This window comes from Ascaphus truei, chromosome 10 (assembly GCF_040206685.1).
Source record: "Ascaphus truei isolate aAscTru1 chromosome 10, aAscTru1.hap1, whole genome shotgun sequence".
Lineage (NCBI taxonomy): Eukaryota > Metazoa > Chordata > Amphibia > Anura > Ascaphidae > Ascaphus > Ascaphus truei.
In genome coordinates, this window is record NC_134492.1 from 9,162,479 (window position 1) to 9,186,139 (window position 23,661).

General features: G+C 43.4%; 1 protein-coding gene across 6 annotated transcripts in view; it reads left to right on the forward strand.

The window, feature by feature from the left end:
- The window catches only part of USP33 (ubiquitin specific peptidase 33), a 38,045-nt gene that overhangs the window by 11,044 nt on the left and 3,340 nt on the right, over window positions 1-23,661 (forward strand). For 5 of the 6 annotated variants that reach the window (XM_075615756.1, XM_075615757.1, XM_075615759.1 and 2 more), the window contains 22 exons: window positions 622-745; window positions 2,599-2,652; window positions 2,740-2,802; window positions 5,121-5,255; window positions 6,702-6,801; window positions 6,997-7,066; window positions 7,865-7,978; window positions 9,388-9,466; window positions 10,197-10,611; window positions 10,826-10,954; window positions 11,301-11,413; window positions 12,369-12,541; window positions 12,660-12,730; window positions 13,648-13,681; window positions 15,066-15,111; window positions 15,712-15,892; window positions 17,217-17,343; window positions 18,021-18,187; window positions 19,100-19,181; window positions 20,303-20,411; window positions 21,477-21,579; window positions 21,720-21,788. In XM_075615756.1, coding sequence (XP_075471871.1) covers window positions 665-745; window positions 2,599-2,652; window positions 2,740-2,802; window positions 5,121-5,255; window positions 6,702-6,801; window positions 6,997-7,066; window positions 7,865-7,978; window positions 9,388-9,466; window positions 10,197-10,611; window positions 10,826-10,954; window positions 11,301-11,413; window positions 12,369-12,541; window positions 12,660-12,730; window positions 13,648-13,681; window positions 15,066-15,111; window positions 15,712-15,892; window positions 17,217-17,343; window positions 18,021-18,187; window positions 19,100-19,181; window positions 20,303-20,411; window positions 21,477-21,579; window positions 21,720-21,788 — 2,515 coding nt within the window. In that variant the 5' untranslated portion in view covers window positions 622-664. Of the gene's footprint in view, window positions 1-621; window positions 746-2,598; window positions 2,653-2,739; window positions 2,803-5,120; window positions 5,256-6,701; window positions 6,802-6,996; window positions 7,067-7,864; window positions 7,979-9,387; window positions 9,467-10,196; window positions 10,612-10,825; window positions 10,955-11,300; window positions 11,414-12,368; window positions 12,542-12,659; window positions 12,731-13,647; window positions 13,682-15,065; window positions 15,112-15,711; window positions 15,893-17,216; window positions 17,344-18,020; window positions 18,188-19,099; window positions 19,182-20,302; window positions 20,412-21,476; window positions 21,580-21,719; window positions 21,789-23,661 lie in introns of those variants that run through there. The other variant, XR_012804032.1, reaches the window with a different exon arrangement.

Genomic DNA, 23,661 nt, shown 5'->3' on the forward strand with positions numbered 1-23,661 from the left:
AAAATAAACCTACGTTTAGCATATAATAGTAATAATCCCCTCAGAATAAGGCATTATAGGCCAATATTGCCCTGTTCTTCTGGGATTATTACTTAATTACGATAGTGTGTTCCTGTGTGCGCCCCAGACTTCGCTGTTACTCCAATTGGTGACTGAGCTGTTATCTCGCAATGCTTGTGATCGCTGAATCCTTGTGAGCGCATTTCTTTCCCATTTGAATATATTAAAACTGTTCACACTGTTTTACACTATGGATCACGAGATTCTCATTTCTGTGTTTAAGAGATGCACCAAACGCGCGCTAACCCGCGCGCACTGTGCACTCCGCACGCGCGCTAACCCGTGTGCACTGTGCAATCCGCACGCGCGCTAACCCGTGTGCACTGTGCACTCCGCATGCGCGCTAACCCGCGCACACTGTGCACTCCGCCCGCGCACTCTGTTTAGTAAATATGGGCTGACGCGTTTCTCTTGCGTGTAGTCAAATGTAATCCTGCATTGTGTGAATGTCTGGTGATACTCTGGTTTATTTGGCATTGCAAACCTAGGATACTTTGTGCCCCAGGAAACGCAGATCTCACGGCCCTCATTCCTCAGTCATGCTGTTTTGTGTCCTTGCAGATAACTGGGACAGAAGAGGAAGTAGGAAGCAGCAGACTTTAAGATGTCCTCCCTGGTATGTGTTTGCTCCCATTTACAATCGGTGGGAGAAGTAACCAAAGAAGATCTCCTTCACAAATCACACGTGAGTAGCAGTGCCCATTGATTTTCACTAGATACCGCAGACACATGGCTCGGAGTCTGCAGACGTTGTGGCTCCCAACGAGTTTTTCAACGTGTTTCTGAAAGAATTGTAGGATTTCTAGTTCATTGGTCGTAAAGAGAAATAATTCTGGGTGGAGAAGTTCTGTAAACCAGGAATCCATTGGCAAGAACCGAGGAGGGAAGTCCTGCAACCGAGACAAACCCGCTTCCGTGGCAGCATCTCTATAGTCGTTGCGCTGTTTGTTATACGCAGGCTAATCTGTAGTATATTTCTAAGTTTGTTATTCCGTTTATTTGTTTGTATGTCCGAAGCATCGAAATCTCCCAATCGGCACGATGTAGCACAACAAATCTTTTACTGGACATTCAGCTGTGGATTTGTAGGTCAATGCAACTATTTTGAGCTTCCAATGTGACTCGCCTCCCAAATTATGGACATTCTAAGTTTCCATTGGTTGTCCTGCAAAAATGTTAGAGCAGAAGCGGGGGGTGGCTACTAAGGCAGTGTGTGTGTGTGTGTATTGTGCGCGTTGTGCGTGGGGCAGATGTGCCGGCAGCGAGGGGAGATGTGCCGGCAGCGAGGGGAGATGTGCCGGCAGCTCGCCGGTTACAAAAGCTAGTAATATATAGAGTAGATCAGTCCATGCAAGATAGGAATATAAATAATCCCATTCTGTAGTGTTGTTTTATTCCTCATCTTACCATGAGCAGATTCTTACAGGTAACATGCAACTTGCTGTATAAATTTCAGCTGTCGTGGTACCAACGGATCAATTAATAATGGCTCAAGCAATCCTTGATTAAAATTGTGCTTTAAGCCATGTTTAATAGGCAGTATTAACGTAATAAGACCCAAGATATGTCAGAAATATTTGTGGAATGTAAGATATTCTCTTTAGTTTTTATGCCTCGTACAGTGGGAAATATGTATCTCACTTATTCTTCCAATAACACGTTGTTTTATAGTAGTGTAAATAGTTTCTAAAGCTGCAATCCCCCGCAAAGGCCTCGATGAGCTGAACTCCTATAAAGTTAAAATTTTGCTCCTCTGAGAAAATCTTCTTCTTCTTTTTTTTTTTAATGCCTTTCTAGTGTTAAAAAACAAACTGATTTTCTTAATCTCTAGCGTCAGAGGTTATTATCGTAATGTTTAGACTAGGGTAGGCCAACTCCAGTCCTCAAGCCCCCCTAACAGGTCAGGTTTTCAGGAAATCCCTGCTTCAGCACAGATGGTTGTCTTGAGCCACCTGTGCTGAAGCAGGGATATCCTGAAAACCTAACCTGTTGTAACCTGTTGGTAGCTCTAGAGGACTGGAGTTGTCTCCCCCTGGTTTAGACACAATGATCTCTGTAGAGCGCTTCATATTAATTTCCCAGACACTTAAGATGCCAAAAGCTCAGATCTTCTAAACGAAGCATAAGATTTAAAAAAAAAAAAAAAAAAATGGCTGCCAAAAAATAATGGCTACCAGAGCAGACTGCTGCTTTAAGATTTCAGGTGCTTCTTCGTGTCTGTGTCTGTCTACATTTTTTTTTCCATGAAATAAATAAATGTCCACTTTTAGCCAGTTATGCTGTTGACAGCATCTCTTCCCAGTAATGCGGACCATTGACTGTTGTGACTTCTGTCCTGAAACATAATTCAGGACCCATATTAATCTTTAATAAACATTCATATTTGTATCTGCAAGTAGACGGCAGAATATGCAACTCTGCACTTTGCGTCGCAGCCCCGGCTGAGGGCTGAAGCATGGCGTGTCCTTCCCGCGATGAGCGCTGACATTGCAGCATTAACAGCGTTTCTAACTGTTCTCTCCTTGGTGTGTTGTACAGGGCAGCTGCCGGGACTGCAGGGTCAGAGGCCCTAATCTTTGGGCGTGCCTACAGGTAAAAGCTCTTTCCTTTTTGTCAGTCTTGAGTCCGTAGTTTTTCACCAGACGAACAATCGATCTCACTGATTATTTCTCTTGGCAGAATGGCTGTTCTTATGTTGGCTGTGGGGAATCTCATGTGGATCACAGCACCATTCATTCTCAGGTTGGTGTCTCTTGTCAGATTTCCTGCCGCCCCTCCCAAAAATACATTTGCTTTAAAGAATTATTGTCTGTATATGAAAAATGCACTTCCACCTGCTCCAGGAAAACTGCAGAAAACACGTGAAATTATCAAATCGAAATTGCACGCATACTTTCAAAGAAGCAATACCCTCCTGAACTGTGGGGGTCCCTGTGAGCTGAAACGGGGTCCCCCGATCTCCGGGTACTGGGGTTACGAGGTGTCTGGTATTGAACCGGACTGTCCTGTATTTGGACCCTCTGTCCAGTAAAAGAAAGTAGTGACCTGACTGGCTTGTGGCTGTTGGATTTCCCTGAGCAGGGCTGTTTCTAGGTGGCTGACCAGCTTCCTCCTTCCTAATTGGCTGCTGCTGGGTAATGCAGCCAAACAGGGCGAGGTGTTAGGAGCCTGGGGGTGGGGCCAAGGAGAGGAGGAAACGGCACGGAGCGAGTGTGTGCGTGCGAAGCGCTCCTTTCACCATTGTGTCCAGTATTTTTGGAGTCGCCACCTGGCAACCCTACCGGGTACACGCTGGTCTACAAAACTATGCAAATTACAAACATGGGGTCACCAATCCCGCTGGCCGCTGGAGCGAGCACTGACCCTCGCGGCCATTTTGTGTTAAGCGGTATTCTTGCCCAACTAAAAAAAACTTCTAAGCTCAGAAATGAGGGCTCTTGGAGATCAGGGGACCCACAGAGCAGATCCTAGGACCCCCCCCCCCCACCTGTTTAAGGTAAACAAAAAGAATAGCAAGCAGGTGAGCGGGACTCCTGCGTTTAAAGCAGCATCTGTTACTAAGGCAGGGGTGCCCAACTGCAGTCCTCAAGCCCCCCAACAGGACAGGTTTTCAGCATATCGCTGCATCAGCACAGGTAGCTCAATCAGTCCCTGCTTCAGCACAGGTGGCTCAATCAGAGACTCGGTCTTCGACCACCTGTGCAGAAGCTGGGATATCCTGAAAACCTGACCTGTTGGGTGGGCTTGAGCACCCCTGCCCTAAGGCAAGGATTCCCCATACATTCCGTTTCACCCAGGCCTTCATCACATAGCAAAAGGCGTCACATGACAAGTAATGCACAGGCGTGTGTTCATGTAACGGGCGATGCAGGAGAGATACACTACAAAAAGCTGCATACTGGACCCAATCTCTTTAATTTAGTGCTGTTTTGGTGCCTTTCATTGGGGGGGGGGGGTGGAGATAGGAAAACTGTTTGCATTTGTATTCTTATTCAATAAAATACACAGAGGACGGGAAGGTGAATTAGATGGAGCCCTACACCCTCCTAATAATGGCAGTATCTTCTTTGGAGCGGTAAATAAGATTTCCTTTCCTGTTAACTTGTTGCAAATGGCCGAGTACACAGTGGGCGCTATATAGATAAAGACATTAAATAAAGACATACAGTACATAGACTTCCTAGCTATATCTTTTTGGAGACCTTTTATTTTCACACTCTGCTGCCACGTGCGCTGTGCATTGCTATGGCTCTTTAGGGGTTAATTCCTCTGATTGCAGTATATATAATGATTGCATTGTGGTATTTTCAAACAGGGAGTTGGATAATATACGTTCCAGTCTCTATCTTATTTATACGTGCTTTGTTTTCTGAGTAATCTTACTGTTTGATCACTTTCAGGACCCGCATTTGCACAGAGGTGATTGCTGCCAAACAGCTAAAATGTTTCAGGCATTTCCTTAAGATCCTGCTCAAAAGCTAATGCTATACGTGTGACCTGGAGTGGGGGGGGGGGGGGGTTGTGTGTATATATGTGTGTATATATGTGTGTGTGTGTGTGTGTGTGTGTGTGTGTGTGTGTGTGTGTGTGTGTGTGTATATATATAATCTATATCACTATTATTTACAGACCTAGACAACAGCTGTCATTCTGTTGCGTTTTTTTTGGAAGATCTAGATAAATTGATTAGTCTTATGATGTGAATGATGGAGAAATCCTTGTACATATAAACTTATATCCAGCTACATATTGCCTGGAGAGGAGTCATTTGTTTTGCTGGAGAAAAGGTGACGGCTCAAAAAAAGCAGCCACCCGCATTGCACGGCTTATTGACCGATATACAAAACCTTTGTCATGAAACCGTGCCTTGCTGTGTGTTTCCTGTGCTTCCAGCAGCTGGCTCTGTGTGGCTGCCACGTGAGGAATAATTACCATACTGCGTTTACCAAGTGTTATTTGTACAACGTATCTTGCCATTGAATTTGTTTCGTGTACCCAATGATATCTCCTTTCCCCGCTGATTAGTATTTGACGCTCTCTCTTTGTGTTCAAACTTCTAGAACACCAAACATTGTCTCACGGTGAATCTCACCACTCTTCGCGTCTGGTGCTACACGTGTAGTAAAGAAGTCTTTCTGGACCGGAAGCTGTGTCCCCCGTGTCCAGCGGCAAAGTCTCAGGACGGAAGTACCCAGGTGGCAAAAAATATATAATACTACTCTTAGTGCAGCATTGTATGTATGCTACGGATAAGTTAAAAGCATGCATGTTCTGTGGTTATCACAATATTCCATGTTCATTTGTGTTTTTCCTAAAATAAAGGCCCCAGAAAGGCAAAATTAAAACATGTTTATTGCAGGAGTGCTCATCTCCGGTCCTCAAGCCTCTCCAACAGGTCAGGTTTTCAGGATGTCCCAGCTTCAGTATAGGTGGTACAATCAGTTGAAGAATGAGCCTCTGATTGAGCCAGCTGTGCTGAAGGAGGGACTGATTGAGCCACCTGTGTTTAAGCAGGGATGTCCTGCAAACCTGACCTGTTTGGGGGGGGGGGGGCTTGAGGGCTGGAGTTGAGCCACCCCTGTTTTATTGCACAGCGTGTTCAGTATGGTTCTCACTTTGTTACAGTGCTTTCTGTATCAGATCTGTGTCACTGAGCTGCACGCTGTTAATAATCTGTGATGCATTACTGTCCTGGGCACAAGTTTATTGGAAAACCTTGTGTGACTTTTTTGTTTTACTTTTAACAAACCATGCGAGGGGAAACTACATTTGCCTTGCAAAGCATGCCTGTTTGTGATTGAGGTCGGTGAATTCATCAGCGTGTAAAGTTTTATCAAGCAGCATTAGAATGATACACAAGTTATCCGTCCGGTGTATTGCAGCTGGGGTCCTTCCCTTTGTGGGCTACGGAGGGTAAACAGAAGCACCCTTAACCACCCTGCTGGACACTCCACCAGGGGGCGTAATATTGGATGAGAATAGATTTTCTTATTTTCAAATACGTTGGTTTAGAGCAGGGGCGGCCAACTCCAGTCCTCAAGAGCTACCAACAGGTCATGTTTTCAGGATATCCCTGCTTGAGCACTTCGACTGAGCCACTGATTGAGCCATCTGTGCTGAAGCAGGGAGATCCTGAAAACCTGACCTGTTGGTTCGTCTAGGAAATTTGGTCGCGACTCAACCTGCCGCTGGAACCTGCCTCCGCCGGCCACTTCACCAATACGGGTAAGTACCTAAAACACTTTACACGAAAACACCCTACCCTAAAACCGTAATAAAACGTACCTCGGAAGCGACCGGCGGCGGATCGGCTTCGGCAGAGGGTTCCTCTGCGGCCAAGCGGCCAATTCTCCCATTCTACTGTTGGAGCTCTTGGGGACTGGAGTTGGTTACCCAAAGTTTCCACCTTATAGGTTCTTCTGTTTTTGTTTTGAAGAGTTTTCTTTTCCCTTGAGCCCTGTCATGCCACCCTATAATAGAACAGCATAAAAGCCGTTCCTATTTGATTTTAAAGTGGTGTGTTTTGGTGTTGGCTGTTAAAGGTTTTACCTGTAAAACTTTTCACTTTATCTTGCTCTAGTAAATAGTTTACAAATGTATTTGCGAGTTTATTTTACTTTTTATTCTCTTTTCACAAAAAGGACTCAAAAATGACTTCAAACCTTACATTGAAAGTCCCGTCCGCAGTTGTGTTTGAGCATCTGGACATTGAGCTGGAAGATGATGAACTGAAGACGAGAGGTAGGGAAGCTGATTTGGTTTCTGATTCATGTGGACCCAAATAGAGCCTAATGTATCTCCTTTGAGATTCCTGCACAGCTCCTTTGAGTGGGATTTACATTGGTTAGCCGGTGTTATTGTGCTTCAAGTACCAGACAGCTTGGCCTGTTTTGTCTGTGATTCCAGTAATATGTGCCCATTCTTCTCTGTCATCAGGTCTCACTGGGTTAAAAAACATTGGCAATACTTGTTATATGAATGCAGCTTTACAAGCTCTGTCCAACTGGTAAGTGCGAGCCGAGAAAAGATCAACTGAATGTGTATGGCGTATATTCATAGCAGTCATTCAAAATATTATTGTATATGCAAATCACCTTTTAGTGTGAGCGAGATTTCCAGTTGTACAGCAGCAGTCATGCAGCTGCATGTGCGTTGGGTTCTTGACATAACTGCATGGCACCCCCAAATGTTGCAACGGGAGAATAGGACCGCTGGTTATTTGCATTCCTGCCCCCATGTCTACTGCATGAGCCGGGCTTAATCATTCCTTGAGAACTGAATGAGGAAGTCCGTAGCGTGACTAAGGCGGTGTCCATGCTGCCGAAGACCACACGGAGGGGTGCGCGCGTAGCGCGATCACATTGCCTTAAGGCAATGATCGCGCCCATAGACCGTGCGCGACAACAGGAGGGGGCGCACAGTGCACGAAGAATCAGTTCAAACTGATTCCTTGGCGCGACGGGCAGGTCACGTGAGCGGTTTGCCCAATGAGGGTGAACCAGCTGTGTGACATCACAGACACGCGCCCCCCCCCCCCCACGTCACGTCTACCTTGGCCAGAAACCGCTCCCGCTAAACGCGGGTGATGTCGCGCACGCCACAGCGCGGTCTTCAGCAGCATGGACGCAGCCTTGGCATCGGAGATACAGCGTTAAAATCATATGAATATAACCACATTTGTCTATTGATACCATGCAGCTCTATGGTGATATTTGTAAGCTAACGAGACATTTGTCGTCTATGGTAAGACACCCTAACTATACGTCAGAAGTGACATTTGTTTCCGTGTGTCCCCTCCTGACAGCCCTCCTCTTGCACACTTCTTTCTTGACTGCGGGGGCCTGGCCCGTACAGACAAGAAGCCGGCACTGTGTAAAAGTTTCCAGAAACTGATGACAGAAATTTGGCATAAGAACAGGTAAGTCTTACTCTTTACTTTATTATTTGCTCTAAAATTGTTTAAAAAAAATAAAAAAATCTGTCTCGCATAAACGAGCAATCCAAGCCGTTTTTTGTGGTTTAAAAAAAATAAATGCATACAGGTTTGAAGCAGGGGGTCTCCGGAACTGAACCCCGTTAATTTCAGCTCTGGGTGCCCCCTGCTTCCAGAGATACTTACCTCCAAAAAAGGTACCAGTATATTCTGCAGTTTAAAGGCCCTGGTCACATTGGCCAATGGGAAGCCGCTCCGGATGATGTCACGTAGGGCACTGGAGCTTTGAAAAGCGGCCATAATGCGAACCCTGGAGTAGCTCCCAGCACCCACTACGGAGGTAAGTATCTCCGGAACCAGGCGCTCCCTAGAACTGAAATGAATGGGGCTCAGCACCGGAGACCCAGATGGAAAAAACAGCTTGGATTGCCTCTTTAAATGACGATGTAAAAATAATTAGCAGGACATAGATTAATATCGTAAAATAAAACAAGGTCTGTCCAATAACAATAAAATAATGTGCAGCACGGATCGCCGGCTTGGGACTTTAGCTGTGAATGTACAAACCTGGAATGCGGCCTGTCCTGTTGATGACAATGCCTGCTCCTCACTCCCAGAACACAAGGACATGAAACACCGGTCACATGGAAATAAAACCCGTTAGATTATCAGAGCATTAAACTGGTCATTCTGTATTGGAAAAACAATTGCATGTAAAGACTTGAGTCCGCATTACATAGTATCTGTAATTTAGGAGTTCCGTTCCCTATATTAAGTTTGTTTTGATTAACTTGTGTTCCCAGTGCTGTAATGCATATTGGTTATATAGATTGAACTCTATAAATACAAATGTATTTTAGCCATAGCGGCATTGTAGGAAAACCCTGCGTCTATATCCTCTGTGCGTCGGCCAATGCAGATTACATTGAAAAAGGAAGATTTCCCATTGTATGCTTTTCAAAGAACACATTTATGTTATCTGATAAAAGAGACTGACTTGTCCTTGTGGGTAGGTTGCAATATCCATTATTTTTCCACGATACATATTAGTCTTTAAAAATATATATTTTTTAAAATAAATCACTGTTCTAAATGTTCAGCGCTGTCAATTTATTAATACATTTTTTTTAGAATCCTAAAATCTCTACTTAATAAGTAGAAAGAAACGCCATTATAGTCTATAAAGGAAATACTGTAGGTGTTTTTTCATACACATATGCCTAATATTTAAGCATATGTGTCTGAAGTGCTAAACTATACTACATAAAGCAAATACTCCCTGCAGGCAGGATAAAGACATCCATACGAAGGTTTTATTTGTATTGCACATTAAATTAGCCTGCGATGTTACTCTAGAATTAATGCTCTGTTAACATTTTTTACATCTTTCCCAGGCCTGGCTCTGTGATGCCTACTAATTTGTTCCAAGGAATAAAGTCTGTAAATCCCACTTTTCGGGGCTATTCCCAGCAGGTAAGCATGTTCCGGTTTGTAACCAACACGCGCACCATTAATTCCACTGGAGGTAGATCTAATAAACATGCAGGGGATGTGCCACCCATCGCGTGTCCCAATTACACACCCCACTGATAAGAAAGGAGTTCAGAAGAAAATGTGCAACTTTAAAGGGGGCATTTGTTTTGAAATCAGACGCATGTATAATGAAGAATAATAACCCGGATCATACTAGTCCATAATATTCCCTCTATCTCTATATAACCATCTCGTGGACAAGCCATTGCTCTGTAGGTTCGTGCTGGACATCTGTCTCGCCTCATGTGACCTCAATATTTCTCCTATTTCTGTGTCCGCCTTGTTAAGTTTACACATCAATGCCCAGTCTTCTGCCATAATTGTATTCGATGTCTTTATTAATATAGCGCCATTAATGTACGTGGCGCTTCACAGCAGTAATACGCGTGATAATCATATAAATAAGAAATGACACATAATGGGAAGAAGTGCTTCAAGCATAAGTGACATTTCAGAAACCTAAATAACACACCTTCCGGCTCTGATAGGCACCTAGTGGGTTAGGTAGGCGTAATCATTTTAATTTTTTTAATTTTTCTAAAGAGAATAGTTAGACGTATTTCTAGGGAAGTGCATTGCTGTAACTGCCCAATGTTGTTATTAGTACAGGAAACTGTTTCTAACAGATTAGTCATTTCTAGTAGACTTAATCAAATGGCATTTTGTTTAGGATGCTCAAGAATTCCTGCGTTGTTTGATGGATATTTTACACGAAGAACTTAAGGAGCAAGTTATAGAAATGGAAGAGGACATGCAACCTCTTGTCTTCGAAGAGAATGTGGAGGAGGACAGGAGCCAGTCGGATAATGATTTCCAGTCCTGTGAATCGTGTTCCAGCAGTGACAATGCTGAAAATGAAAGTCGGAAGTTCGCCGAGGAACTTACAGAGTCTACAATGTTAATCCAGGAGGATCAGAAAGATTGGGGACATCCCAAAGTCTGGCAGAAAGAAAACAAATTCTCTAACAACATTAACCAAAGCCATTGTCTGCAGGATGTAGAGAAGAACATCGAAAACACAGCAGAAGAGACTGAATTTCTCAATCAAGGAATGGTGAAAGTGCAAATACAGAGCAGAATAGCAGGTGATTATAATGCTGGAATGTAACGGCTTTTACAATAGTTTACCCCCATGATAACTCTTCGTGCCTAGTTTCCTGAGGAAATAACAGTTACGTTCTTCTGTTTGGAACTGTGATTATGAATTGCAAGTTGTTTACTAGTACTATACTTCCTAATAATGGCTACAATTGCTAATTAAATAACTAAATCTGACAGCGCAAACATTTTGTATTGTAGACTATGCCACGGAAGTGAATATGAACGACCTGTCGGCTTCGCATGTCCCCTTATTAAATGATAACCTGAATACACACCTTTCAAGTAGCCCACCAAAGTCCGGAGCCGTGTCGGCGAGCTACAAAAAAGGTATTTGTGAAATCTACAACAGGAATTCACTTTCAGAAGAAAAAATATATATTTTTCTTACATAGATGTTGTTACTTAGTGACCCCAAATGGCTTTATCATTGGAATAGTCATTCCCACCATCAGTGGTTTTAACTTGTCTCATTCTCACACGTCAGACTTGGACGTGCAATATGTATAAGGCCATAAGTATAATATTCGGATTTAACGTGGTCTTACAATGATGTGAAACTGCTGTACTTACTAACGGCGTCGCCACTACATATTACACCAACTCCGTTTTGTTTTTCTGATATCTGAAGGACTTTGTTCTTTTGAATCTTGACTTTCTTGCACTGTTCTTCTAGCTGCACCCGTGTGTCCTCCAAAAAAGAAAAAGCAGAAGAAGTATCGGAGTGTCATCTCGGACATTTTTGATGGCACTATTGTAAGCTCCGTGCAGTGCCTGACATGTGACAGGGTAAGTCCTCCTTATGCCTCCACTGCCCAAGACCCTTCCACGTGCTAACATGTTGGTTCAATGGAAAAAAGTAACTATTCCTGCTTCACGGCCGCCACTTGGTGAATCTCCGTGATCATTCTCTGCATACCAGGGAGATACATTTTATTTGTTTCATGAATGCAAAATCCAAGTGCCAAATATTTATAGAAAAATAAAATAAGTAAAACAAATAATCCACCAAGGGAGTTCCAACCGAAAGAGTAGGGTGGGAGGGGGCACTAATTGTAGGGCAAACGTTTTAAACATAAATGGGGAACCCAACAAAGTAAAATGTAAAACAATGGATATGTATTTACATAATACATACATGGCTGCCTTTATAAAGCGCCGGTCTGGCTTATTCCGTACAAACCAGGAATAAATAAGATACTGATTTCCAGACTTCCCTTGCTTTTCTTGCATCCTGCTCCCTTCTGACGTATGTTAACAGAAAGAAAGAAATCCGAAAGTACATGTGAATAAACACATTGGGACATATCACCGATCTGCTTTATATTGCTCATTCTGATCACTGAAACATGGAGGCCGCATTCTTTTCAAGGTGTGTTCACTGGTCTTTGTAGTGGTGTTTTGTGTCGGTGTAGAATAAGTCGTCTCAGAGAGCTAATATGTAATGGACTGCCCAATAATAAAAGAATTAAAGGTGGTCGCTTATTCATTGTTTCAGGAGTTGTGGCATTTTATGTTCCACAAATAACTCCTCCCTAATAGGATTAATCATTCTTAAAGTTGAGCTTCTCTGCAGAAAACAACCCTCCCCTGGTGCATCATGCAGTCGCCCCGAGACCTGCACGTAGTGATAAAGGGGGGTCCTGTCATCTATCCTGGCAATCTGATTGGCTTAAAGGTCCTTTGCTTATACGGTGTGAGTAAGAGAGATTCTTATTCATTTTATGTTTGTTTTTTAAATCAGGTGTCTGTAACACTGGAAACATTTCAGGATTTGTCGCTGCCCATCCCAGGCAAGGAAGACCTTGCAAAGCTACACTCTTCAAGCCACCAGACTTCCTTGGTCAAGGCGGGGTCATGTGGAGAAGCGTATGCACCGCAGGGATGGATATCCTTTTTTATGGAGTATTTTAAAAGGTATGTGGCTTTGTGCTGAAGTCCTCCAATGAAATGCTCCAGGTCCTGCTATGAAGGCAGAACACAAGCTGCCAGTGTATCGGTGACATTTCAGGACTGTTTTCTCGTGTGTTCCCAGCTGGTTTTGGGGTCCTACGGTTACCTTGCAGGATTGCCTCGCTGCCTTTTTTGCCAGGGACGAACTTAAAGGTAAGTTGTCTTTCTGTTAACGCTCCCTTACTTATTGTCAGTAGTAATAATTAAAAGGCTTGTTTTAGACACTCTAATAAACAAACAATTACACTCACGCTTCCTCTGCGCTGCATTACCATGCAAGTGAGACACTCGTTTAGAGCAGGGACGGTCAACGCCAGTGCTCAAGGGCCACCAACAGGCCAGGTATTGGGGATATCCCTGCTTCAGCACAAGTGGATATCCCTAATACCACTGATTGAGCCATCTGTGCTGAATCAGGGATATTCTGCTAATACCTGGCCTGTTGGTGGCCCTTAAGCACTGGAGTTGACCACTCCTGGTTTAAGGTGATCTGTGTAAAGGGAACTTTACCAATGTCCAGGTCCGAGCATGGACCGCTCTTCAGAATGCATTGGTTAACCCTTTGGGGCCCAGATCAGAGCTGGCAGGGGTTGTAATGAAAGCAGCAGAGGTGGCTTTTCTCAGCTCGGATCAGTACTGTTGGGTAAGTAGGGATTTACCCTTTTTATCAGTTTCTGCAGTAATCTCAGAAATTTGGTGCAAGTTCTGTGACGACGCCGTGTCCGAGCTCTGAAACGGAACCTCTGTACCTCCTTTAATAAAGAAAGTCAGCCATAGTAACGCTGCCATTGAGCCCTGCAATGCTTGGATTTAAAATGCATTGCCGTTCCTTCAAGAAGCAAAGAGGTTTACAGCGCTTTCTTTATTTACTCAGTAATTAGCTTCTACAGCCAAGGCTAGTTCAAAGAAGTGCAGAGCCAGAAATCCATTTAGGGACATCTCACTGATCAGTTTGGGGGGAAAGTATAAGGATTCTGTTAAGCTAAGAATATTCTTATAGCTGGCCCCAAGGCTTAATTAAAATAAGAATTGATATTGTTACAAAATGTTTGTTTTTATGCTTGTTACAGGGGATAATATGTACAGCTGTGAAAAGTGCAAAAAGTAAGTTTACTATTGTATGCCTCTGAAGCATATACATTTGGGAAATATACAATGACCATATATGTTGTCGTGCAAATTGTGTGATACCTTTTTATTGGTGCAAAACTCATCTAGCATCTACGAAGCACTAATTACTGACAGAAATGTTATCCTGTGACATATCTGCATCCACCGTTGTTTCGTTCTATAAACAGACATTTACTCCGTCAGTTGGTCCCACAGCGCCTCCCTGCTGGTGGGAGGACTAGGCTGTGTTTATAGTCGCCGCGAGGACAAATCTGTGGAAATGGTGGCCATAGTGGGCGCGATGCAGAGCGACCGTACGGCAGACTTTTCAAGCAACAAATTAATTTGTTTTTTTCCGCATGGCGGCCGCGTCACGAGCGGTTCAGACAATGAGGGCGAACCAGCCTTGTGATGAGTCTGCCACTCATCCCCATCGCCTCAGACCTCAGTGCAGGGATCGAGTAATAGGCGCGACGCCATGCGCTTCATAGCGCGCCTACTATAATCTCAGCTTTCCTTAACACACCATGTTATGCTGTATTGTGCAGATAACCTAACTACAAAGATAGCGCTGAGCCTTCAGACATCTGAACCTATTTTCTGCGTTCTGTACATGACATCAAATGGGCCTGTGCTGGAAAATGTCGTGTGGTTGTTGACAGATTTAACAGTGTGTACACACGTACACACGTACACGCACACGCACACGTACGTACAACCGTGCACACGCACACGCACGTACACACGCACACGTACGTACACACGTGCACACTTACACATACACACACACACACGTATATATATATATATATATATATATATATATATATATATATATATACACACACACACACGTACACACCCTACCTGCAGATGTATTATTATTGCAAGGTAGGGCCGGTTACCTCTGAAACCTGTATGTACTTGTTCACTGTCGTTGCCAACAAAGAGGCATGGGACTGTATGTGCAAACGGGGGCAACCTGTTTCTCACAGGCGGAGGATTTTGTTGGCATAATGGCATCCAGTTGTTATCAGTAGACGTTATTGTTGGGGTTACATCCCCCCCCCCCTTATGTTTTCTAAGTAAAAGAAGTGTTTGGGTAGTTGAGAGCATGAAGTGATACTCCACAGGACTTTATATTGCGGTATGTGTATATTCAGGTGACGGAGTGAGTCCGCATCATGAATTTTATTTTGTAAGATATCTTGTTTCAGTTCTTCTAAATCAATGGCTTCCAAGCAATCAGATGGCCATTTCTCTAATGGGAATGTATGTTGCGTGTGCATGCATGTCTCCGGGTTAGTCCCCGTGCGTACAAAGTATCTGTAGCATGTTGTCCTGTAGGAAAGAGTTGTAATTGTTTTTGTTTTCTTAGGTTAAGGAACGGCGTCAAGTTCTGTAAAGTGCAGAAATTTCCCGAGGTTTGTTCACCAATTCCTTTGCATAATGATGAAATGTTATTAGTTATTAGTGTCTCTCAGGGATAATCCCTGTAGGAGCCAAATGGTTAACAGCTGCATTTAAAGCTGCAGTTCAGGCAATATCCTGCATGTGTGTTTTTTTTAATAAATCAGTTCTGTAGTAATAAAAAATACTTTTAGCATTTTCTGTTTTAAAAAAAAACAACTTTGAAAGACCAATTTTCTTGTATTCTATTTTAACAAGCATGCTTGTTCCTATAGCAACGATTTACATTCCCCATATTTAAAGATGTCGCCAAACTTTGCCGATCAATAGACGGAGAACGAATTGACCAGCAGCTATGCAGTTCTTTAGGTAATTAGAGATTGCACACATAAAACTATTGAAGTAAAAAAATAAATTAAAAAAAAAAAAGACTGAACTGCAGCTTTAGGTAAGCTTCATTGCTATTATCTCTGCCAAATTGTGAACGAATAAATGACGTTTTCTTCTGCAAGATGAAGTTTTTTTTTTTAAACCTTTTTTATTTGAGCGTATGAGACATTGTGTTGACTGTAAAGCCCCAGTGATGTCGTGAGAATGCCTTCTGATTTCTGCAGATACTGTGTATCCACCTGAAGCGGTTTAGACACGAACTCATGTTCTCCACCAAAATCGGCACTCACGTCTCTTTTCCTCTGGAGGGCTTGGATCTCCAGCCATTCCTTGCTAAAGACAGCCCTGGGCAGATTATAACCTATGATCTGTTGTCTGCTATCTGCCACCATGGAACCGCCAGCAGTAAGTATATCTCTAATTAAGGCTGTAAACCACTATTTGCTCAGGGATCTCACCCATCCCAGGTGAAAGCTGTATTTTACATGCAGGAAATGGGAGATATTTTGATGCAAAAGCAAGTTTGTATTTTAAGTGGAGTTAAGGCCAATCTTTACACAGATATTTCTCTCCGTGTAACTTAATTAGGTGTAGTATCAAGAGTGTGTTTAGGACTGTACATAAAGAAACCAGTATAGAGCGCTTGTCTGAGGAGGCTCACCGGAATAACCAGAGGCCTGATGTTTAAACAATTCTGTTTGCTCATCCAACATTAATGTAATTTAGTTCAAATGTGCAACTGGCTTGATACAGTTGGGACCCTTCAGATAAATAAAAATGCTATGGTATACACTTTGTGGTTGACTAGATTGACGTTGAAATCACTGCCCCTAAAAGCTAACAATCAAATCAGTTATGTGATGCAAATTGAAATAATATGACGAACTGTAAGCGCATTATGCGTGCAAAGGGACTTTGTCCACGGGGAAGCCAAGATTGTTGTGTGAGTGGGTGCGTGTGTGCGTGTGTGTGTGTGCGAGGTGTGCGAGGTGCGTGTGCGTGTGTGCGTGTGTGCGTGTGTGTGTGCGAACTGGGTATGGAACTTGATGGGTAGCCAGCCGAGCGATTTGATGCGGAGAACGCCTGCCTCGGATAGAGTAAGCACATTCTGCTTGTGGGCTTGGATAGGCTGCAGGGTGAATGCTGAGAAGCAGAAAGTTTAGTAAGAAGACAATCTCTGTAATCCAGGCATCCTCTGCTCTCCTGGCACCACTTCTCCCTCTCGCCCCAGTGCAGAGGCTGTGGATATGTTGCTGGCGTTGGTCGTAGCTTGTCCCCGCTCGCTCAGCTGTTTAATAACGGCACGCTAATAAATACTGTACTGTATATGTCAGAGGTGGAGAAAAGTATAAAATACTTAGGAGCCAGCTTTTTGTTAAGGGTGTTCTATCTGCATCCCCCAGCCGTTGGCAGGTCTGTGTCATTGTGTATCTGAGGCACGCGGGCAGGCATGCGAGCTGACACGTGGGCTGGCACGCGGGCACTCCTCCCCCCTGCTACAGTGTGATTTGAGCGTAGGGGCGGGCAGAGTCCTGGAGCGCTCCATCTCACTGTGTGCGTGGCTGTAACCCTTTTGAGTGTTCAAGGCAACCCATGAAGACCTTAAATATATATCCATGTGCCTACCCCTGAGTCAGGCGAATGTCTTGTGACATCATTACTTAAGGTTGCATGGTCTTGCTTATTTGGCACAGAGCCTTAATTACTTTTATAACCCTTCATATTTCAGGTGGTCATTACATCGCCTTTTGCCGCAACAACCTGAATAATCTTTGGTATGAATTTGATGACCAAAGTGTCACTGAGGTGACAGAAGCCACTGTGCAGAATGCAGAGGCGTACGTGCTTTTCTATAGGTAAGGAGTGCGCACTAATAAAATAGCACCTGCATCCAATCACAGTACAGACATACCCCGGTTTAAGGACACTCACTTTAAGTACACTCGCGAGTAAGTACAATTCGCTCAATAGTCAAACGGCAGCTCACGCATGCGCCTGTCGGCACGTCCTGAACAGCAATACCGGCTCCCTACCTGTACCGAAGCTGTGCGCAAGCGGGGAGACTATAGAGCCTGTTACAAAGCGTTATTTACATCATTTATATGCGTATATGACGATTGCAGTACAGTACATGCATCAATAAGTGGGAAAAAGGTAGTACTTCACTTTAAGTACATTTTCAATTTACATTCATGCTCCGGTCCCATTGCGTACGTTAATGCGGGGTATGCCTGTATAGAACAAAGTGTTATAAACAAACAGAGACCTGTTTTATGGCAACTAGAGGGTTTACCGTGAGAGCTGATCGAAAAACGGTTAGGTGTATAGAACGGCTCCATAACGATTAAGATTGCAAGCTTTCAGGACCACTCCGGATTCTTTTTAAGGCGTTCTCCTGAAAGCGTGCATCTTTAAACATAGGGGGAAGTCGTTCTAAAGTATCTCTCGTTTACTGCTCTGGGTTACAAATAGAAATGTCCCGCTGAAAATGGCAAACTATTTCTCCCACCAACATTTATTTGACTTGTTCTAGGAAGAGCAGTGAAGATGCGCAGAAAGAGCGGGGGAGAGTATCGAGTCTACTGAACATGGAGTCCAGTCTCCTGCATTTCTATATTTCTCACCAATGGCTGAATAAATTTAAGACTTTTGCAGAGCCGGGACCGATTTCAAATAATGATTTTCTTTGTGGGCATGGTGGTAAGTATATCTGTGTACATGATATTATTAGCATACCATATAGAAAGTGCCTCACTATTTAATCCACTAATAATTGCAACGATGTTACAATTCTCACACTAAGCCACTTCTCAGCTCAGGTTAAATTCCACCTCCTGCAAATTGGGATCTCATAAACTGCTGACCTGTGGTCACCTTTCCAATATAACCTCATTTCTTAGGACTCTAAAGGGTCATTATCTATAGTTGCGACTATATAGAATAAGAGCCCGAAGGGACTTTTTCTATAAGCTCTGAAGTAGCTGATCACTCATTAGGAAGTTGGATTGCATCAGATATGCAAGAGAAGCCTGTTACATCATGAATATTATGGACAGGTGCTGCTACTGTAGCATTTAATTAACAGCGGGAATCACAGGAACTGTGAGGATTAAACACTTTTAAACATGTAGAGTGGGAGGTGAAGAAATCTAAGGGAAGGCTGCAAGCAAAAAATCTGCCTAAAAATGACTTTGTAGGATGCTAGGATTTTGGAACAGGGCATTGTTTATTTCCAGTTTAAAACATTTAAGAATGGCATTAGGAATGGAAAAAAATAAGAGCAGATCACTACAACGCATAATTTCTACCAAAGCAAAACGATCAGTTTGCCTCTTCCCAGGTTGAGTTTTAGTTTTTGGGGGCACTTTCGGAACAACGCCGTGGGTATGTGTGACCAAATATTTCTGTGTGTTAGACTTTACAAAGACTGGATGTATAGCAATCCTCTTGCATGTACATAGTGGAACCATCTCTTATCAGGCCTTGTAGGGCTTCTTGCAAATGTGATTGTATAGTAAGGAATCATGTGAAGAAGAAAATGTCCAGAAGAATTTTCATTAGAAAGGGAGCTGTTCCATGATTACATCAAATAAATCTTTCTGTGACTCGTAGGTGTTCCCCCGCGTAAGGCAGGCCTTATAGAAGACCTTGTTGTGATGCTTCCTCAGAACATATGGGATTATTTATATAGCAGGTACGCGTTTTGTTCATTCAGCCTTCTTTGTAGACACGCCAGCGAGAGGTTTGGATTTAACAGTATGTTTGAACTATTTTGAAATAACTGCCTAGGAGTGATTTTGGCACTTTCTTTTTTGATGGGGTGTGGGCGAGATCATTGTTCTCACGCAGACTAACATATGTCAGGGGTGTGAAAGGACTAATAGTACTTGCTTCTCACGCCTCTCACATTACATATTTAGCGCCCTGAGGGCATACTGCCCCACTGTAAGTGGTAAAGCGGGTCTGAACATGCAATTGCCACATGATTTGATTAGAAGCCGCACTACCTATAAAAAGGTGACTTTATTAGATAAACGTTATGAAAAGTGTAGCACCTGTGACAAATGTACCTTGGGGTGGAGATCCACCCTCCTAAAATGTGACATTTGAGAACAAGTAATCTACTGATCATGTCCTCCATGTGTATAACGTATGTATTCAGGAAACGTCCCGATAGTACAGAACAAAAACAAGGTACAATTGATACCTTTAATGACCAACTAAGTGGTAAAAAGAGCGCACGCTTTCAGGATCGCCAGGAGGGTCCGTTCTTCATGCAGATTACCATTGTAGGGACACTAGTGATCCTGTAAGCTTGCACTCTTTTTACCACTTAGTTGGCCATTAAAGGTATCACGCCTGCCTTTTTGTTGGCTCTGTCTACATTCTAACACAGGGGTCTGGTAACTGCAGTCCTCGAGGGCCACCAGCAGGTCGGGCTTTCAGGATATCCCTGCTTCAGCACTCGTGGCTCTGTTGAAGACCGAGCCACTGATTGAGCCACCTGTGCTGAAGCAGGGATATCCTGAAAACCTGACCTGTTGGTGGCCCTTGGATACGAGTTGCCCGCCCCTGCTCTAACACTTCCCGATTGTAGAGACGTAATGTTTGTTTTTTGTATAGCTATTTTTGGTCAACTATTCCGTCCATTGCCGAACAGAATATGTGATCAGAGCATGGAAATGAGTGTATTGATACTCTGAGAAATATATGTAGTATTGCATCATGAGGATTACATATCTCTGTAATATGGGGGGTGGGTGATCCTAATAAAAGGGATCAGTTTTTTTTGATTGCACTTCTTTCATGGCATAGATTTGGAGGTGGACCAGCCGTCAACCATCTCTGTGTTTGTCACACTTGCCAAGCAGAGCTGGAGAAAATTGAAAAGAAAAGGAAAATTGAGCTAGAAACTTTCATTCGGGTAAATAATTTCTAACCAGCATATTATGTACATTCAGCCTCTGAAATATTCTGCGTGGGTTCTCATCCTCATTTAGTGGCCTGATTATAAATACATGGGCTACTCATGCGTTTGTCATTTATTAAAAGAAGACAATATGATCAGGAACCAGTTCCTTGTTGACATGAAGGTGCATTTATCATTCTGCATGTAAATACACAAGTCCTGTTTTTTTAAGCTTGTGTTTAAGGGCATGCGTGCCACCAGATGGATTCTTTTTGGTTCCTAGCGTAATTTTTAAACTGGTTGAATTGGCTGTTGGCCCGAGGTGGGAGGGGGGGGCGGCAGAAGGGGTGGGGGGGGGGGCGGCAGAAGGGTGGGGGGGGGGGGCGAGGGGGTTGGCAGAAGCCTGGAATTGACTAAGCCTGACCAAGGTGGGAGGGGGGGGTCGGCAGAAGGCTGGAATTGGCTGTAAGCCTGACCAAGGTGGGAGGGGGGTTTGCAGAAGTGGAGGGGGGGTCGGCAGAAGGCTGGAATTGGCTGTAAGCCTGACCAAGGTGGGAGGGGGGTTTGCAGAAGTGGAGGGGGGGTCGGCAGAAGGCTGGAATTGGGAAAGCTGGGCTCTGATTAGCATTGAATGTAACAGATCCCAAAGCCTTCATGCCCTAATGGCTGAAAGCACTTTGCACCACTCAGTCTGACACCAGAAAGGAGTGACGTGTTTAGAGTGCTTCTCCTGCATGCACCATTGTCTATTAAAGCACTTTAGTAATACTACAACAGGACGTCATGGATACCTACAAAACTGAGCTGTTAAAGCTTTTGTAGGTATCAGCTCAGGGATACTATTGACAATGTGTTTCATATTATTGGATTAGATATAATAGCAATATAGGCGATGGAACGCTGTAGGCCCTGAAGTAGTTTACATAAACGCCAGAAGGGATCCTTTGGTCTAAGCTACCGATACATTTCAGCATTGGCTGTTGAGGTTCCTAGTGCAGGGCATGTAATATGGGGGGTATATTCTGTTTGCAGTTACAGGCATCCATCAGGTGGTTTTCATCTCTCTCTCCATTTCCTTAGCTAAACAAAGCTTTCCAGGAAGAAGATTCCCCAGCTGTCATCTACTGCATAAGCATGCAGTGGTTCAGGGAGTGGGAGGGTTTTGTCAAGGGCAAAGATAGTGGTAAGTAAGATGTGAGAATAACTGAGGCGGCGACTGTATCAGTGCAGTCTCTTTGTAAGCATTGTTACACTGTACGTTTAATAAATGCAAACTCTTGTAACATACGGTTTGAATTTTTTTTCACATTCTGTCTTTTGTAGATCCCCCTGGCGCCATTGACAATACTAAAATAGGTGTCAATAAATGTGGTCACATAACTCTCAAGCAAGGTAAGTGGATATTGATATGTCCACACGCCGTGCTTGCATTAGAATAAGATCAGTGTACGATAACCGGTCAGGGAGCAGTGCAGATCGTTGCAAAAGCATCTTGATAAACGGGACACGTTATCATACATTTCGGTCCAGATTGTGATTGAATATGGGTCTTAATTTCCTAGTATGGAGCATAAGCATTATAGTGTAATAGGTTTAACTAGTTATACTGTCTGCTTGACCCATAGTCCAAGTGACCAAGTAGAGGAGCTCTCTTGAAGCAACAAGAATCACAGGAATCCATACAAGATTGTGTGCATCATTGTTTCCCCAGTTAAAGCAACCTATCCGTTGTAACACACAGTAGCATAACGTTTCTATAGCAAGTGTCAACTTACACACACACACACACACACACACACACACACACACACACACACACACACACACACACACACACACACACACACACACACACACACACACACACACACACACACACACACACACACACACACACAAATAACGTTTCTATAGGCCTCAATGGTAGTGCAGAATATCGCAATTGATCCCATCATACTGCATCATGGAGGAACAGGGACACCTGTCACACCTGCACTTAATTTCTTCCACTTCAGTACCTGTGGTTACCGGGTTTGTTTGATTAATAGAATGCCAGCAAAGTACCTCCAGCAAGTGTACACACACACACACACACACACACACACACACACACACACACACACACACACACACACACACACACACACATCTCACCCTACAAAAGGAGAGCTGCTTATTATTGCTTCTTATGCAAATGTATGAAAGTATTTGGAACTGCTAATATAAAATCGGTATCACTGGTTCTTTTATTACTTGGTGGGTCGCGGGGGGTTTCCATTTCACAAATTTTGGGCTCAAATGTCTCCTGACTTTATTCTGAGTAAGTTTCTCAGCAGCTGCATTTTAATTTAATTTGTAATATTCACATAAAGAAAATGGTTTGGCACAACAGAATGACTAAATGATGATTTTGTCATAGTGCACGTGCTAGCTAATGGTTAATTTGCATGTAGTAAGACACAGGTTTTTATGCGCATCAAACATGATTTGCGAGGTGAATTTGAAGAGATGAAGCTCTCTCCTCCTGTCAGTTGTGGGATAGCAGCTGAGCGGAAATCATTAGGCTTGTCCATTTAAAGCTTCAATTTGGAAATATGTGAAGCAAAAGCATCTGATCTTCCTTTGAAAATGCAAATCAGTGTTTATAAGCTTCCAGACACACACGGTGTGTTTGGGTGTGCCCGTCCTATACCTGCTAACTCTAAATCTACACAATGAATAGGTATATATTTTAATAACAATTAATGTTACTGACTATTAAGGATTTCTCCATATCCTGTTAGTTGTTTGTAATGTCTCCATGACACTTGGGACAGGGAGTGTGGATCAGAAGCTGTTGGAAGGTAGTGTTGCTTGTGGCTTTTATATTAACGTGGAGCACTGATTTGGTGGAAGTGTGCAAGTATATGACTAGCGAAGGGAATCTTCACATGAGCTGTATTCATTAGCCTGGTTCATTCAAGCGGAGCAGATTGCAAAGGACATTGCAGGTAATTGAATGCACGGAATGTTGCATTGTCGGATCTGAGCTGAGGTTTTGTGTGGACATGCACTTTATATTCAAGTGGGGAACTGATTCAGCTGCACAGAATACAGAGTACAACTTGTTTCCATGCATCTGAGTTAGAGCATAGACATGAGCCCCGAATACAAAGCAGCTGTCAGCATCATCCTGTCACTGAGTGAACTTACAGAATCCTGATCATTTAAAGCAGGGCTGCATTTCCTCCACTATTCATCTTTACATACAGGGTACAAGGCTCAC